The sequence below is a fragment of the Lampris incognitus genome, chromosome 6 (genome assembly GCF_029633865.1).
Source record: "Lampris incognitus isolate fLamInc1 chromosome 6, fLamInc1.hap2, whole genome shotgun sequence".
Taxonomy (NCBI): Eukaryota; Metazoa; Chordata; class Actinopteri; order Lampriformes; family Lampridae; genus Lampris; species Lampris incognitus.
This window is the reverse complement of record NC_079216.1, coordinates 1,808,667-1,828,026: the sequence shown is the minus strand read 5'-3', so window position 1 is coordinate 1,828,026 and position 19,360 is coordinate 1,808,667. Positions and strand designations below refer to the sequence as shown.

Genomic DNA, 19,360 nt, shown 5'->3' with positions numbered 1-19,360 from the left:
GCTACAGACTCCCCGCCACAGACTCCCCGCCACAGACTCCCCGCCACACGACTCCCCGCTACAGACTCCCCGCCACAGACTCCCCGCCACACGACTCCCCGCCACAGACTCCCCGCCACAGACTCCCCGCTACAGACTCCCCGCCACAGACTCCCCACCACAGACTCCCCGCCACACGACTCCCCGCCACACGACTCCCCACCACAGACTCCCCGCCACAGACTCCCCGCCACACGACTCCCCGCCACAGACTCCCCGCCACACGACGCGCACAGACTCCCCACCACAGACTCCCCACCACAGACTCCCCACCAGACTCCCCACCACACGACGCGCACAGACTCCCCACCACACGACGCGCACAGACTCCCCACCACAGACTCCCCGCCACACGACTCCCCACCACACGACGCGCACAGACTCCCCACCACAGACTCCCCGCCACACGACTCCCCACCACACGACGCGCACAGACTCCCCACCACAGACTCCCCGCCACACGACTCCCCACCACAGACTCCCCGCCACAGACTCCCCGCCACACGACGCGCACAGACTCCCCACCACAGACTCCCCACCACACGACTCCCCGCCACACGACTCCCCACCACAGACTCCCCACCACAGACTCCCCGCCACACGACGCGCACAGACTCCCCACCACAGACTCCCCGCCACAGACTCCCCACCACAGACTCCCCGCCAGACTCCCCACCACAGACTCCCCACCACAGACTCCCCGCCACAGACTCCCCGCCACACGACTCCCCGCCACAGACTCCCCACCACAGACTCCCCACCACAGACTCCCCGCCACACCACGCACACACGACGCGCACACTCAATGCTGAGCACGCGCAGCAGTGATCAACAAGCTGCAGTCAATATTTGCATATAACAACAAACAAACAAACAGCAACAACAATATATGCATTGTCTACCTCAGTGTGTGTGTGTGTGTGTGTGTGTGTGTGTGTGTGTGTGTGTGTGTGTGTGTGTGTGTGTGTGTGTGTGTGTGTGTGTGTGTGTGTGTCTGTGTTTTGCGGAGGGAGGCGCGCGAGACTCTCATTCTGCGTAGGTGCGCGCGGTGGACGGTGCGTCCGGAAGACAGGAGCGGAGAAGAGAAAGAGCGACGGAAGGAAAGAATCAAAACGGAAGCGCAGGATGAAGGAAGTGTGAGGAGGACTTTGTGGGACTTCTCTCCTGAACTCTGCCGTCGTTGTTCGTCCCAACATCTGACTTCCCCACAACATGGAGGCGACGCGTTCACACGCCGCGCTGCTGCTGGTCCCACCGCTGGTCCTCTGCTGCCTAGGTAGGACACGCTCCCTGTCTTCTATCCCTCTATCCCTCCCCCTTCTGTCCCTCTATCCCTCTCTCTTCTGTCCCTCTATCCCTCCCCCTTCTGTCCCTCTATCCCTCTCTCTTCTGTCCCTTTATCCCTCTCTCTTCTGTCCCTTTATCCCTCTCTCTTCTGTGCCTGTCTTCTATCCCTCTCTCTTCTGTCCCTCTATCCCTCCCCCTTCTGTCCCTCTATCCCTCTTTCTTCTGTCCCTCTATCCCTCGCTCTTCTGTCCCTCTATCCCTCTCTCTTCTGTCCTTCTATCCCTCTCTCTTCTGTGCCTTTATCCCTCTCTCTTCTGTGCCTCTGTCCATCTATCCCTCTCTCTTCTGTCCCTCTATCCCTCTCTTCTGTCCCTCTATCCCTCTATCCCTCTCTCTTCTGTCCCTCTATCCCTCTCTCTTCCGTGCCTGTCTTCTATCCCTCTCTCTTCTGTCCCTCTATCCCTCTCTCTTTTGTCCCTTTATCCCTCTCTCTTCTGTCCCTCTATCCCTCTCTCTTCTGTCCCTCTATCCCTCTCTCTTCTGTCCCTCTATCCCTCCCCCTTCTGTCCCTCTATCCCTCTTTCTTCTGTCCCTCTATCCCTCTCTCTTCTGTGCCTCCGTCTTCTATCCCTCTCTCTTCTGTCCCTCTATCCCTCTCTCTTCTGTCCCTCTATCCCTCTATCCCTCTTTCTTCTGTCCCTCTATCCCTCTCTCTTCTGTGCCTCCGTCTTCTATCCCTCTCTCTTCTGTCCCTCTATCCCTCTCTCTTCTGTCCCTCTATCCCTCCCCCTTCTGTCCCTCTATCCCTCTTTCTTCTGTCCCTCTATCCCTCTCTCTTCTGTGCCTCCGTCTTCTATCCCTCTCTCTTCTGTCCCTCTATCCCTCTCTCTTCTGTCCCTCTATCCCTCTCTCTTCTGTCCCTTTATCACTCTCTCTTCTGTGCCTCTATCTTCTATCCCTCTAGTTTATCTGCTGGTCCTCTGCTGCCTAGGTACGACACGCTTCCTGCCTTCTGTCCCTCTATCCCTCTTTCTTCTACCCCTCTATCCCTCTTTCTTCTGTCCCTCTATCCCTCTCTCTTCTGTCCCTCTATCCCTCTCTCTTCTGTGCCTCTGTCTTCTATCCCTCTAGTTTATCTGCTGGTCCTCTGCTGCCTAGGTACGACACGCTCCCTGCCTTCTATCCCTCTATCCTTCCCTCTTCTGTCCCTTTATCCCTCTCTCTTCTGTCCCTCTACCCCTCTGTCTTCTATCCCTCTATCTTCTCTGCTTCATTGTCTTCTCTCCTTCACGCTCTCCTCTCTTCACTCTCTTCTGTCCTTCACTGTCTTCTCCCCTCACTGTCTTCTGTCCTTCCCTGTCTTCTCCCCTTCATTATCTTCTGTCCTTTACTGTCTTCTCCCCTTCACTATCTTCTGTCCTTTACTGTCTCTCCCCTTCACTATCTTCTGTCCTTTACTGTCTTCTCCCCTTCACTATCTTCTGTCCTTTACTGTCTCTCCCCTTCACTCTCTTCTGTCCTTTACTGTCTTCTCCCCTTCACTCTCTTCTGTCCTCTACTGTCTCTCCCATTCACTATCTTCTGTCTTTTACTGTCTTCTCCCCTTCTCTATTCTCCCCTTCACTCTCTTCTGTCCTTTACTGTCTCTCCCATTCACTATCTTCTGTCTTTTACTGTCTTCTCCCCTTCTCTATTCTCCCCTTCTCTCTCTTCTGTCCTCTACTGTCTCTCCCATTCACTATCTTCTGTCTTTTACTGTCTTCTCCCCTTCTCTATTCTCCCCTTCACTCTCTTCTGTCCTTTACTGTCTCTCCCATTCACTATCTTCTGTCTTTTACTGTCTTCTCCTCTTCTCTATTCTCCCCTTCACTCTCTTCTGTCCTCTACTGTCTCTCCCATTCACTATCTTCTGTCTTTTACTGTCTTCTCCCCTTCTCTATTCTCCCCTTCTCTCTCTTCTCCCCTTCACTCTCTTGTCCTTCACTCTCTTCTGTCCTTCACTCTCTTCTCCCCTTCACTCTCTTCTCCCCTTCACTCTCTTCTCCCCTTCACTCTCTTCTCCCCTTCACTCTCTTCTCCCCTTCACGCTCTTCTGTCCTCTCTTCTCCCCTTCACTCTCTTCTGCCCTTCACTCTTCTCTCCATCAGTCTCTTCTTCTGATGGCACTCCCTGGCTTCTGATTTATCGTGTTGTAAACCAGTTGCGGTGACTTTTATTAAGTTGAACCAAATGACGGAGAGTCCATGTGTTTGTCTTGTCTCGTTTATTACTATCACTATTATTATTACTGTTATTTTATGATTATTTTTATTACTATTATTAATATTACCACTATTACTATTATCTCATTATTACTATTATTATTACAATTTTTATTATTACTATTATTACTATTACAATTATGCTAATCATCATCATTATTATTATTACCATTGTTATTATTAGTGCATTATTATTATTATTATCATCATCATCATCATTAGTATTACTATTATGTTATTACTATATTATTATCATCATCATCATCATCATTATTATTACTATCATGTTATTATTACTATATTATTATTATTACTATCATTATTATTGTTGTTGTGGCGGAGGTGTGGACAGGCTTGGCTTGTGTTGTGGGTGGTATTTGCCATAGCTGTGGCAGGGGAACAGGTCGGAGTTGTGTGTTGTGTGAAGAGAAACACACAGCAGGTTGTAACCAGGGCAGCTGTAACACAACACCCTCACACACCCACCACGGCACCTTGTCTCAGATGAGTCTCTTCGCTTTTTACGGCTTGAACGACAGACAGTTTTACGGCTAGAACGACAGACAGTTTTACGGCTTGAACGACAGACGGATGTTTGGCTCATCAAGCATGAAGGAGACGTGTGGACGCAGTGTTGAAGAGTTTATTAAGAAAAATACACGTCCAAATATGTGTGTGTGTGTGTGTGTGTGTATGTGTGTGTGTGTGTGTGTGTGTGTGTGTGTGTGTGTGTGTGTGTGTGTGTGTGTGTGTGTGTGTGTCCGTAGTGAAACAGGCCTGCATACAGTTGGACCACGTGTCCACGGTGCTGCATACGTCATCATGACACCGGGTGTGCAGCTCCGCCTCGCGCCTCTAAATACACCAAACCACCCACTACACTGCAGTAGTACTACAATACATGTTGCACATATTATTGTAGCACTACGCTGTAGTACAACATGTATTACTGTAGTACTGTGCTGTAGTGACGGTGTTATCACAGTACAGTACTACAGTACAGTGAGGTGTACAACATGTATTACTGTAGTACTGTGCTGTTGTGACGGCGTCATCATAGTACAGTAGTACAGTACAGTGAGGTGTACAACATGTATTACTGTAGTACTGTGGTGTAGTGACGGTGTCATCATAGTACCGTAGTACAGTACAGTGAGGTGTACAACATGTATTACTGTAGTACTGTGCTGTAGTGACGGTGTCATCACGGTACAGTAGTACAGTACCGTGAGATGTACAACATGTATTAATGTAGTACTGTGCTGTAGTGGCGGTGTTATCACAGTACAGTACTACAGTACAGTGAGATGTACAACATGTATTACTGTAGTACTGTGCTGTAGTGATGGTGTCATCACAATACAGTAGTACAGTATAGTGAGATGTCCAACATGTATTACTGTAGTACTGTGCTGTAGTGATAGTGTCATCACAGTACAGTAGTACAGTACACTGAGATGCGTGTTGTCGTCATGGTGACGGTGTCTCCACAGACTCTCCTCCTCCATCCATCGTGTCATTAAGCAGCCTCATCAGTGAGGAAGAGTCAGGAACCTTCATCTAGACTGCAGTAGTTTAATTATTTACCTGTCAGGGGATTAAAACTACTAAACTTATAAGAGGACATCTTTTCATTTTTCTGAACTTTCTTTGTTTCCATTTCTAGACTTTTAAAATACATGTAAACGTGTTAGTCCGACTGAAACTGGACTTTTAAAATACATGTAAACGTGTTAGTCCGACTGAAACTGGACTTTTAAAATACATGTAAACGTGTTAGTCCGACTGAAACTGGACTTTTAAAACACATGTAAACGTGTTAGTCCGACTGAAACTTGACTTTTAAAACACATGTAAACGTGTTAGTCCGGCTGAAACTGGACTTTTAAAACACATGTAAACGTGTTAGTCCGACTGAAACTGGACTTTTAAAACACATGTAAACGTGTTAGCCCGACTGAAGCTGTACTTTTAAAACACATGTAAACGTGTTAGCCCGACTGAAGCTGTACTTTTAAAATACATGTAAACGTGTTAGTCCGACTGAAACTGGGCTTTTAAAACACATGTAAACGTGTTATTCCGAGTGAAACTGGACTTTTAAAATACATGTAAACGTGTTATTCCGAGTGAAACTGGACTTTTAAAATACATGTAAACGTGTTAGTCCGGCTGAAACTGGACTTTTAAAACACATGTAAACGTGTTAGTCCGACTGAAACTGGACTATTAAAAAACATGTAAACGTGTTAGTCAGACTGGAACTGGACTTTTAAAACACATGTAAACGTGTTAGTCAGACTGAAACTGGACTTTTAAAACACATGTAAACGTGTTATTTCGAGTGAAACTGGACTTTTAAAATACATTTAAACGTGTTAGTCCGACTGAAACTGGCCTTTTAAAACACATGTAAACGCGTTAGTCCGCCCGAAACTGGGCTTTTAAAACACATGTAAACGTGTTAGTCCGACTGAAACTGTACTTTTAAAACACATGTAAACGTGTTAGTCCGACTGAAACTGGACTATTAAAACACATGTAAACGTGTTAGTCAGACTGAAACTGGACTTTTAAAACACATGTAAACGTGTTATTTCGAGTGAAACTGGACTTTTAAAATACATTTAAACGTGTTAGTCCGACTGAAACTGGCCTTTTAAAACACATGTAAACGTGTTAGTCAGACTGAAACTGGACTTTTAAAACACATGTAAACGTGTTAGTCCGACTGAAACTGGACTTTTAAAATACATTTAAACGTGTTAGTCCGACTGAAACTGGCCTTTTAAAACACATGTAAACGCGTTAGTCCGACCGAAACTGGGCTTTTAAAACACATGTAAACGTGTTAGTCCGACTGAAACTGGACTTTTAAAACACATGTAAACGTGTTAGTCCGAGTGAAACTGGACTTTTAAAATACATGTAAACGTGTTAGTCCGACTGAAACTGGACTTTTAAAACACATGTAAACGCGTTAGTCCGACTGAAACTGGACTTTTAAAACACATGTAAACTACTACTACTACTACTACTACTACTTTCGGCTGCTCCCGTTAGGGGTCGCCACAGCGGATCATCCGTTTCCATTTCTTGATTTCCATTTCTTAAAACACATGTAAACAGGGTCCCAAATTAACACTCGCCACTTGCCAAATGCGAGTAGATTTTCTGATTGACGAGTAAATCTCAGAAGCCTACCCGCGAAATGGCGAGTAACAAAAAAAGTGAAATTCAACCACTTAATCCCCCCCCCCATCTCTCTCGCTCTCTCTCCCTCTCTCTCTCTCTCCTTAGCAACAGCAATAACATAGCCACAACAATAACAGAAACTAACCAATCAGAGTGCATTAGAATGTTGCTACGCTACTGGCGGGTAACATGACGTACAGACTCGGGAGGAACAACGACAGCAGCACCGTCACCCTCGGTACTGGCCTACTCTATTCTTTTAGCTAGCGTTAGCCAGCAACACCAGTTATGTGGCCATATTCAGAAGGCGCAAAACCACCATCAGAAAGACAACCATGCCCCGAAGAGGAGGAAGAAGCCACCATCACCACCAAACCGAAAAAAAGCAAAGTTTAGTGAAAAGTGGAGGTATGGCGATAAAGGAGGTGCGAGAGGCTGGCGGGAGTATAACGCACAGACCGTGATAAGGAGTTGCTCCGTCTGTCGCCAGGGGGCCAGAACCCGCAGCAGTTCATGTGTCATCGGTAACAAGATGATGAAGGTAGAAACCATCAGGGACCATGAGACCTCCAGACGTCACATTACCTGTATGAAGGCCTGTCGGGCTCAGTCGGAGCCTGTCCTCGCAGCATCCTCCCTAAAGGCGCTAATAGCCATGTCCGAGCAGACCAGCAGGAGAATCTCTCCGACTCCGAATGGATGTGCGAGTAAGGGAATTTAGTTGTCATCTCAGAATATCCTTATACAGCGTAAACAACGTGCTGGCTGGGGCTAGCGTTAGCCAGCTAGCACTAGTATGTGACACCTAGCTTGCACTAACGTTAGCTGTGTGCTAGCTTCAACACCATGAAACTGGTTAACACTGATTGGCGTGTCCGCGGTGGCGTAGCGGTCTAAGCATCGGTTTTGTGTCGATGCAGTTGCCCACTGGGACCGGGGTTCGCGCCCCGGTCTCGTCAGATCCGACTATGGCCGGACTCGATGAAGCAGCAGTAGTTGGCAGCGCCCTCTTCGGGAGGGGCGGAGTCGGCTTGTGTTCGCCACATGAATGCGTCTCTGTGTGTGTGGGGGTAAAAGCAGTGGTTCGACCTGGATTCGCCGCGAGGCGTCTCCTTCCAGACTGCAGGCCGGAGAGATGCAGTTGGCAAACGCATGCAGTACGAGGGTGGGTGTCTGAACTAAAATAGGGATCGATTGGCCACTAAATTGGGAGGGAAATCAGAAATAAAAATGATTTAAAATAACCAATTAGTCACACTCTGGAATCTACTGATGGTGCAGCTGTCATCTCCCAAGATCAGGGAGTATGAGCCAACCAGTGCTGTTGATCTGTTGCACCAAGACTCTGCCAGGAGCAGGAGGCCAGACTTCATGGACGGTGCAAAGAGAGTGGCTGCTGTAGAGTGAGAAGTAGTCTGGGACTAGGGACGGGCATGTGGAGCACTCGAGTAGTTACAATAATACTGCAAATGAAACATGAAATCATACTTGTAACATTTTATCATTTAACCATTGACTAATTTTACATAAAAATATTTTTGCTTCAAATCTGCACATTTTTAAAAGCTTTTATTCAACACAATACCTTATTCTCTCATTGATATGTACTGAAAACGTTTGTATGGCAAAAAAAAAGGCTACTAATAATTTTGGCCGATAAAAAATATGCTTGGCCGGTAGATTTTTTCATCTACCAGTCCCCTTGGCCAGTAAGCCAAAAAGTTAATTTCGGACCCTGCATGTAAACGTGTTAGTCCGACTGAAACTGGACTTTTCAAACACATGTAAACGTGTTATTCCGAGTGAAACTGGACTTTTTAAAATACATGTAAACGTGTTAGTCCGACTGAAACTTTGCTTTTAAAATACATGTAAACGTATTAGTCCGACTGAAACTGGACTTTTAAAACACATGTAAACGTGTTAGTCCGACTGAAACTGGGCTTTTAAAACACACGTAAACGTGTTAGTCCGACTGAAACTGGACTTTTAAAACACATGTAAACGCGTTAGTCCGACTGCAACTGGACTTTTAAAACACATGTAAACGTGTTAGTCCGACTGAAACTGGACTTTTAAAATACATGTAAACGTGTTAGTCCGACTGAAACTTTACTTTTAAAATACATGTAAACGTGTTAGTCCGACCGAAACTGGGCTTTTAAAACACATGTAAACGTGTTAGTCCGACTGAAACTGGACTATTAAAACACACGTAAACGTGTTAGTCCGACTGAAACTGGACTTTTAAAACACATGTAAACGTGTTAGTCTGACTAAAACCGGACTTTTAAAACATGTAAACGTGTTAGTCCGACTGAAACTGTACTTTTAAAACACATGTAAACGTGTTAGTCCGACTGAAACTTGACTTTTAAAACACATGTAAACGTGTTAGTCCGACTGAAGCTGGACTATTAAAACACATGTAAACGTGTTAGTCAGACTGAAACTGGACTTTTAAAACACATGTAAACGTGTTATTTCGAGTGAAACTGGACTTTTAAAATACATTTAAACGTGTTAGTCAGACTGAAACTGGCCTTTTAAAACACATGTAAAAGTGTTAGTCTGACTGAAACTGGACTTTTAAAACACATGTAAACGTGTTAGTCCGACTGAAACTGGACTTTTAAAACACATGTAAACGTGTTAGACTAAAACTGGACTTTTAAAGCACATGTAAACGTGTTAGTTCGACTGAAACTGGACTTTTAAAACCTGTAAACGCGTTAGACCGTCTTAAACTGGACTTTTAAAACACATGTAAACGTGTTAGTCCGGCTGAAACTGGACTTTTAAAATACATATAAACGTGTTAGTCCGACTGAAACTGGACTTTTAAAACACATGTAAACGTGTTAGTCTGACTAAAACTGGACTTTTAAAACACATGTAAACGTGTTAGTCCGACTGAAACTGGACTTTTAAAACACATGTAAACGTGTTAGTCCGGCTGAAACTGTACTTTTAAAACACATGTAAACGTGTTAGTCAGACTGAAACTGGACTTTTAAAATACATATAAACGTGTTAGTCCGACTGAAGCTGGACTTTTAAAACACATGTAAACGTGTTAGTCCGGCTGAAATCGTACCAAATGGAATTTCTGGAAGTGGGACTAACACACCTAGATGATGCGGTTGGGGATGGATTTACTCTGGCATGTATACGCTTCAATCGGCCCCGAACTGGCCTAGGCGATCTGCGCGTGATCCATAGTAGTCCCCGTGGCGGTCTTTCACCCTATAGCACCAGCTGAAAGGGGGCATATCGCCACCTACCGTACCGGGGTCGGTCCTTGTGTACTGGGACAACGACAGTAGTCCAGTTACACGACCTAACCGTAGCTCGACGTAAGTGTCCATGTAAACGCAGTCAACGTGGTTATGTTACCATACTGGGATGTCTCAGAATCAACCATGTACTGACTGGGTTTGATGGTTTAGTACCAGCACAGCTTGGCCTTCACATCACACCTCCCTCTCTTCCTCCTCTCCCTTTGCCATCACACTCTTCTTCAGTCTGCTTGAGGGAATAAAGCAGGTGATGGTCTGCTGGGATGGCAGCTCAGGTGATGATGGAGGAAAAGACAAGTGAGGTGAACGGTTGAATTCCTTCCACCATCTGTCCTCCATGGTAGAAGGAGCGAAGCAGAGGACGACTCCTCCTTCCGGCTGTTTCTTGGCTGTGTTGTTGTGTATGAGGAGGAGGGAGGAGGTGACAGATGGTCTGCCGGTGAAGGGGACGGGGAGGGGTTGTTTGAGGTCCAGACTTGATGCCCACCTGAGAGCCTCCACCTAAACCTCCTTCTGCTCCTTCACCACCATGTGAGCAGATGTCCTCTTTGCTGCTGTGGGGGAGGTGGAGGCTGGGAGTCAGGATAATGTGGGGGAGGTGGAGGTGGGAGTCAGGAAGTTGTGGGGGAGGTGGAGGTGGGAGTCGGGATGATGTGAGGGAGGTGGAGGCTGGGAGTCAGGATGCTGTGGGGGAAGTGGAGGTGGGAATCAGGATGCTGTGGGGGAGCTGGAGGTGGGGGTCAGGATGTTGTGGGGGAGGTGGGAGTCAGGATGATGTGGGGAGGTGGAGGTTGGGAGTCAGGATGATGTGGGGAGGTGGAGATTGGGAGTCAGGATGACAGACACGTGTTCTGTGTGTCAGGTGTGAGGCTGAGACTCAGCATGAGGTTCTCGTCTGGTTCTGGTTTCTGTGTGAAGACATGGACAGGAACAGATGACATCAGATGACCTGGTCTCCAGTCCCTCTCTCCTCACTCTTCCATTCATCTCCACACTTTCATGAATCGCTCTCATCTTCATCATGACCTTCGTCTTCCCACCGTTATGTTCCATCTCGTCTGAGAGTCTTGTTCCCCGTCTGCTTCTCCTGGTCCAGGAGATGGTGGAGGAGCAGAGTAGAGACTTAAACTCACACACACACACACACACACACACACACACACACACACACACACACACACACACACACACACACACACGCACACTGTCCTACGGCCTCTCTCTCTGTATCTCTGTGTCTGTCTGTCTGCCTGTCTGTCTGTCTGCCTGTCTGTCTGCCTGTCTCCGGGTGAGGGGGGGGGGGGCAGAGTAACGGCAGGTCAGGCGGGGACTGGTTGTTAGAGAGAGACATGTGTTTTCTAACAATATGGACGGGCGTAGCAACACTGATGCAGCTTGTGTGTGTGTGTGTGTGACGCGCTGCTGTTACTGGTGAGGCAGGACGCTCTCACACTGGGAGGTTGAGGGGGAGGGGAGGGGAGGGGAGGGGAGGGGAGGGGAGGGGAGGGGAGTCACAGTGATATAAACCCAGTACCAGACAACCCCTCCTCCCACTTCTCCATCTCTCTCATACCCACATCCTGCATCTCCTCCTTTCTCTCGACATGTCACACACACACACACACACACACACCCTGACGTTTTTAATCCTCCTCCTCCTCCTCCTCCTCCTCCTCCTCCTCATTTGTCCCCCTCCGCTCACTTTACTGTGTGTATGTATTTGTCTTTACTGTGTGTGTGTGTGTCTGTGTGTGTGTGTATGTGTGTGTCTGTGTGTGTGGTGTCTGTGTGTGTGCATGTGTGTGTGCGTGTGTGGTGTCTGTGTGTGTGTGTATTTGTCTTTACTGTGTGTGTGTGTTTGTCTTTACTGTGTGTGTGTGTTTGTCTTTACTGTGTGTGTGTGTGTGTGTGTGTGTGTATTAATGGGGGTGTAAAGTGTAAATGTTTTTATGTAAAACACTGACCTGCCTTAGTGTATGACACGCTGTACAAACACTTCACTGTGTGTGTGTGTGTGTGTCTGTGTGTGGTGTCTGCGTGTGTGTGTGTGTGTGTGTGTGTGTGTGTGTGTGTGTGTGTGTGTGTGTGTGTGTGTGCACCTTGGCGTTGGTCCAGCAGTCTGCTCCTCTCTGCTCACCGCTGGCGGGGCAGAATGTCTGATAGGGGCTGGTGAAGACCCATCTTATTTGTCCTGGCTCTCTGTCTGTCTCTCTGTAGTATGTGGTCTCTCGGCTCGATGGCTCTCTGTCTGTCTCTCTGTAGTATGTGGTCTCTCGGCTCGATGGCTCTCTGTCTGTCTCTCTGTAGTATGTGGTCTCTCGGCTCGATGGCTCTCTGTCTGTCTCTCTCTCTGTCTCTCTGTAGTATGTGGTCTCTCAGCTCGATGGCTCTCTGTCTGTCTCTCTGTAGTATGTGGTCTCTCGGCTCGATGGCTCTCTGTCTGTCTCTCTCTCTGTCTCTCTGTAGTATGTGGTCTCTCGGCTCGATGGCTCTCTGTCTGTCTCTCTGTCTGTCTCTCTGTAGTATGTGGTCTCTCGGCTCGATGGCTCTCTGTCTGTCTCTCTGTCTGTCTGTCTCTCTGTAGTATGTGGTCTCTCGGCTCGATGGCTTTCTGTCTGTCTCTCTGTCTGTCTCTCTGTAGTATGTGGTCTCTCGGCTCGATGGCTCTCTGTCTGTCTCTCTGTCTGTCTCTCTGTAGTATGTGGTCTCTCGGCTCGATGGCTTTCTGTCTGTCTCTCTGTCTGTCTCTCTGTAGTATGTGGTCTCTCGGCTCGATGGCTCTCTGTCTGTCTCTCTGTAGTATGTGGTCTCTCGGCTCGATGGCTCTCTGACTGTCTCTCTGTCTGTCTGTCTCTCTGTAGTATGTGGTCTCTCGGCTCGATGGCTTTCTGTCTGTCTCTCTGTCTGTCTCTCTGTAGTATGTGGTCTCTCGGCTCGATGGCTCTCTGTCTGTCTCTCTGTCTGTCTCTCTATAGTATGTGGTCTCTCAGCTCGATGGCTCCCTGTCTCTCTCTCTGCCCTTCTGTCTGTCTCTCTGTAGTATGTGGTCTCTCAGCTCGATGGCTCTTGTGTCTCAATGTTGAATACAGAATCTCAAAGTGACGCTGAAGAGGCCAGCACAGCTTGTGTGGAGGGCCTGCTGGGTCACAATCCTCTTCAGTAGAGGACCACAGTCCTCGACCACACTGGGACTGTGGGATTACTTGCCCCTTCTCCTCACACTCACCTCCCATCTGGAGGAGTGACTCTCTGCAGCTCCATCTGAGGACGTGAGAGGCAGATGCAGGCTCAAAGAAAGGATTTGATGAGTCTCAAAGAGGCTTTCAGGATGTCTACAACGTCTGTTTGAATTATCTCTCATCCAATGTCATCACTTCTGAGTTTAACAGTGTGTCACAGTTAAACAACTCTGTAGGTGGTGGTGTTACTGGACCAGTATGTCTCTATGTAGGTGTTGCGTTACTGGACCAGTGTGTCTCTATGTAGGTGGTGGTGTTACTGGACCAGTGTGTCTCTATGTAGGTGGTGGTGTTACTGGACTAGTGTGTCTCTATGTAGGTGGTGGTGTTACTGGACCAGTGTGTCTCTATGTAGGTTTTGTGTTACTGGACCAGTGTGTCTCTATGTAGGTGGTGGTGTTACTGGACCAGTGTGTCTCTATGTAGGTGGTGGTGTTACTGGACTAGTGTGTCTCTATGTAGGTGGTGGTGTTACTGGACCAGTGTGTCCTATGTAGGTGGTGGTGTTACTGGACCAGTGTGTCTCTATGTAGGTGTTGTGTTACTGGACCAGTGTGTCTCTATGTAGGTGTGTTACTGGACCAGTGTGTCTCTATGTAGGTGGTGGTGTTACTGGACCAGTGTGTCTCTATGTAGGTGGTGGTGTTACTGGACCAGTGTGTCTCTATGTAGGTGGTGGTGTTACTGGACCAGTGTGTCTCTATGTAGGTGGTGGTGTTACTGGACCAGTGTGTCTCTATGTAGGTGGTGGTGTTACTGGACCAGTGTGTCTCTGTGTAGGTGTTGTGTTACTGGACCAGTGTGTCTCTATGTAGGTGGTGGTGTTACTGGACCAGTGTGTCTCTATGAAGGTGGTGGTGAGGTGTGTGTGGTGGGCTGAGCTTCATTCCACATGAATGAGAGTCAGCAGGGCTGTTGTGTCAGAAACAAACATAAAAGCTGGGAGAACCGGGCTTGGACTTGTGGATGTAGTGCTGGTATGTGTTGGTGCAGGTCTTCTGCCAGCTTGTTCTGTCATATCTGCCGGTTAGACACAACACCTTCACTTCTTGTTCTAACTCAACACTATCTGCCTTCTTCTTCCTCACCTGGCTGCTATGAAGAGGATGGAAACACTATGCTCCCTGTCATTTTTCTTGGTAGAGTCCTACCAGACACCAGGCATCCTTATCTCACACCACTACAGTCTGCATGGTGTGGGCAGATTAAATAAGGTGTTGAACATGTCAGGGATAGAGAGCATGAACATTTGTTTGCATATAGATCTTCTGGGCTGTAGTTTTAACTTCCAACATGATCACTTGTCAGCTAACATCTAGTACAAATCCTTGTGGACTACACCCTCGGCCCAGTTGGTAGAATAACTGACTTCCGTCCAGGTAGCATGGCGGTCTAATCCGTTGCCTACCAACACTGGGATCGCCGGTTTGGATCCCCGTATTACCTCCGGCTTGGTCGGTCGTCCCTACAGACACAATTGGCCGCATCTGCGGTTGGGAAACTGGATGTGGGTATGTGTCCTGGTCGCTGCACTAGCGCCTCCTCTGGTCGGTCGGGGCGCCTGTTACGGGGGGGGGGGGGTGAGGGGGAACTTGGGGGAATAGCGTGATCCTCCCACGCGCTACGTCCCCCTGGTGAAACTCCTCACTGTCAGGTGAAAAGAAGAGGCTGGTGACTCCACATGTATTGGAGGAGGCATGTGGTAGTCTGCAGCCCTCCCTGCATCAGCAGAGGGGGTGGAGCAGAGACCGAGACGACTTGGAAGAGCGGGGGTAATTGGCCAGGTACAACTGGGGAGGGGGGAAGGGCGGGAAAAAAATTATAACTGACCCCTCCTACCTTTTGTTCAGCGGTTTGAATTTGGCGTTTGGGCTGAATAGAATTCTTTAACTGGTTCTTATCTCCTCAGCGTCACCAACCAACTGTCTTTCATCAACGCCCTCTGACGTTCTTGCTAAAGTTGGTTAAGCTGACGCGGCTAGGTCACCCGGGCAGCCGCTGGTTTGGGAAAATCAAATCTTCCCCAGAAAACGACAAACGACAAAGACATTTCACACTGCATAATGTTTTTAAAGGTCGTGTAATAATGTTTTTAAGTTTTGATGACGTGTTAACATGCTATCAGTCTGCTGTCTTAGGGTTGTATGAGTACAGTGGAGGTGAACGTGAGGAGTGGTTGTTAAAACCAGATTCTGGAGGGTTATCTCTCAACCTCACATTTTCAGATGTGTACTTTGGAAACGAGTCTGTTGAGTGGGTGTTCAGCCTGGGGCTGCTCCTCCATCAGCCCCACCAAGCGTCTAAGCGTCTAACAGGTTATTTGCATTTTTTCTGACACACCTTGAGCGTGATCCTGAGATCTGAGGGATCTGGTGCAGGATGAGGTCTGGCACGAGAGGAAACAGAACCAGAACTTACATGGAAGCAGGAGTTTAGATATCAAGGTGCTGCAGTGTTGTTTCTCCTACTCTGGTGTTTAATGAGTCGCAGGTGTTCCACGAACCAGAGGGTTCTCCATGCAAATCTGAACTATGGTAGTCTTGGAGATCCCTCCTCTGCTGCTCTCCCTGAGGTTTCTCCCTGTTTTTTCTCCCTGTTAAAGGGGTGTTTTGTTTTTTTAGGGAATCGTTCCTTATCCGATGCGAGGGTCTAAGGACAGGATGTTGTGCTACTGTAAAGCCCCCTGAGGCAAACTTGTAATTTGTGACATTGGGCTACACAAATAAAATGGACTCGACTCGACTTGACTATAAGAGATGACTGCATGGTCTAATCAGAGCGTCGTGTAAACTGTAATAGCAGGGTAATAAGTAATAGTAATAGTAATAGTAAAGGTAGTAATGTTATGCCCCTGTAAGGGGGAATAGAAAGAAACAAAACACGGACACGATGTTGCTGCAGCCAAGTCCAATGTTGCAATGTATTTTCCAAAACATTCATATTTACATGTTCACCAAGCTTCTCAATAAACATTGCATTGTCCCTATAAACAATTTGAAACATAGTGCATTGTCCCTTTAAGAAAGTACACAATTAGAAAAACATAGCATTGCCAATTGTCACAATGAAAAATATCAATATTGTCTTTATGTTACCTTAAACAACACAGAAAACACGTTAGATATAAATCAGAAAAATGTCTGCATTGGACATTTAACCAGAATGAGCAGAATATCTTTACAGCATCTTAAAACAGCATTAGAAAGGGAATATCTTTACAGTAGCTTTAAACTGACTTCGAAAAATACTCTGAATCACCACCTTGAACCGACTTAGGACATTACCTGTTGCACCTTTAAAACAGACAGCATAATATGTGGGCATTGTCCCAACACTAGACACTACTACTACTGTCATGCATTTAACCCTGAGAACAGCTTAATCTCAATTTAACTTAAACGCAAATAGACGTAATTTTACACCGTCAACTGATCTATTTGGTAAACTGCAACACTTCAGCGTGACTGTTGTAACCCCATCATGTAGAATGAGTGCAGAGCAAACACGCTTTGTCACGACACGCTTCCTCACTAAATGGCGACCACGACCTTTCTACTGCGCTGCTGCCGACGCAACGCAGCGAGCTAGCACGCTACAGCTAGCACGCCACAGCGGAGCACGCTACAGCTAGCACGCTACAGCAGAGCACGCTACAGCTAGCACGCTACAGCTGGCACGCTACAGCAGAGCACGCTACAGCTAGCACGCCACAGCGGAGCACGCTACAGCTAGCACGCTACAGCAGAGCACGCTACAGCTAGCACGCTACAGCAGAGCACGCTACAGCTAGCACGCTACAGCTGGCACGCTACAGCTAGCACGCTACAGCTGGCACGCTACAGCTGGCACGCTACAGCTAGCACGCTACAGCTGGCACGCTACAGCTAGCACGCTACAGCTAGCGCGCTACAGCTAGCACGCTACAGCTGGCACGCTACAGCTAGCACGCTACAGCAGAGCACGCTACAGCTAGCATGCTACAGCTAGCACGCTACAGCTGGCATGCTACAGCAGAGCACGCTACAGCTGGCACGCTACAGCTAGCACGCTACAGCTAGCACGCTACAGCTAGCATGCTACAGCAGAGCACGCTACAGCTGGCATGCTACAGCAGAGCACGCTACAGCTAGCACGCTACAGCAGAGCACGCTACAGCGGAGCAGCATCTCCAGATGAGCCAGACTACGTTCGCATGCTGAAGTTACTGCAGACGGGGATATGTTACTCCCTGCGTGTCCCTTATAGGATAGAAAAACACACACACACCGTGAAACACATCACAACTATCGTTCCTACCTGTAAGGGGCGATAGAAAGACACAAGACACGGACACCACGCTGCTGCAGTCAAGTCCCATGTTGTAATGGCCGACCGCAGGCAGCACGTTATTGCCCTACAGGTCTGAGCAAGGCATTAGCAATCGACAACAGATCAGCAGATTACAGGCTGATGACTACACTTGGCGAAATAAGGAAACACTGCGAAACGTAACTTCAAGTGGATTTCCCCAAAAAAGTATGGAACGTAAATTAGAATTAGACTGTGCATTTTAAACACATAGGTTATATCTTTTAACCCCCATCTTTTTACCCTCTTTTACCTGGAAGGTCACAGCAATGGATTACAGATAATCTGATCTGCAGATCAGAGTGCATTTTTAACCCGGCAATTTCAACTTATCTTTTTATACTCAGTGCACATCTAGTGGATGTTTTTTTTAAAATATATAAGTATGTTTCCCATTCAGTGCACTCAGAATTACAGCATTTTAATAACCATTACAATAACTAACAGGATGTAATAACAGGGTAATAACACACAGGATGTGATAGCAGGGTAATAACACAGGATATGATAGCAGGATAATAACACACAGGATGCGATAGCAGGGTAATAACACAGGATGTAATAGCAGGGTAATAACACAGGATATGATAGCAGAATAATAACACACAGGATGTGATAGCAGGGTAATAACACAGGATGTAACAGCAGGGTAATAACACAGGATGTGATAGCGGGATAATAACACACAGGATGTGATAGCAGGGTCATAACACAGGATGTAATAGCAGGGTAATAACACAGGATATGATAGCAGGATAATAACACACAGGATGTGATAGCAGGGTAATAACATAGGATGTAATAGCGGCGTAATAACACAGGATATGATAGCAGGATAATAACACACAGGATGTGATAGCAGGGTAATAACACAGGATATGATAGCAGGATAATAACACACAGGATGTGATAGCAGGGTCATAACAGAGGATGTAATAGCGGGGTAATAACACAGGATATGATAGCAGGGTAATACCACACAGGATGTGATAGCAGGATAATAACAGAGGATATGATAGCAGGGTAATAACACACAGGATGTGATAGCAGGGTAATAACACAGGATGTAATAGCAGGGTAATAACACAGGATGTGATATCAGGGTCATAACACACAGGATGTAATAGCAGGGTCATAACACACAGGGTGTAATAGCAGGGTAATAACACACAGGATGTAATAGCAGGATAATAACAGAGGATATGATAGCAGGGTAATAACACACAGGATGTGATAGCAGGGTAATAACACAGGATGTAATAGCAGGGTAATAACACAGGATGTGATATCAGGGTCATAACACACAGGATGTAATAGCAGGGTCATAACACACAGGATGCGATAGCAGGGTAATAACACAGGATGTAATAGCAGGGTAATAACACAGGATATGATAGCAGAATAATAACACACAGGATGTGATAGCAGGGTAATAACACAGGATGTAACAGCAGGGTAATAACACAGGATGTGATAGCGGGATAATAACACACAGGATGTGATAGCAGGGTCATAACACAGGATGTAATAGCAGGGTAATAACACAGGATATGATAGCAGGATAATAACACACAGGATGTGATAGCAGGGTAATAACATAGGATGTAATAGCGGCGTAATAACACAGGATATGATAGCAGGATAATAACACACAGGATGTGATAGCAGGGTAATAACACAGGATATGATAGCA

General features: G+C 47.0%; 1 protein-coding gene across 1 annotated transcript in view; it reads left to right on the top strand.

The window, feature by feature from the left end:
* Window positions 1–1,095: 1,095 nt before the first annotated feature.
* The window catches only part of LOC130113910 (receptor-type tyrosine-protein phosphatase zeta-like), a 132,377-nt gene continuing 114,112 nt past the window's right edge, over window positions 1,096–19,360 (top strand). The window contains exon 1 of the mRNA XM_056281610.1: window positions 1,096–1,315. Coding sequence (XP_056137585.1) covers window positions 1,252–1,315 — 64 coding nt within the window. The 5' untranslated portion in view covers window positions 1,096–1,251. The remainder of the gene's footprint in view (window positions 1,316–19,360) is intronic.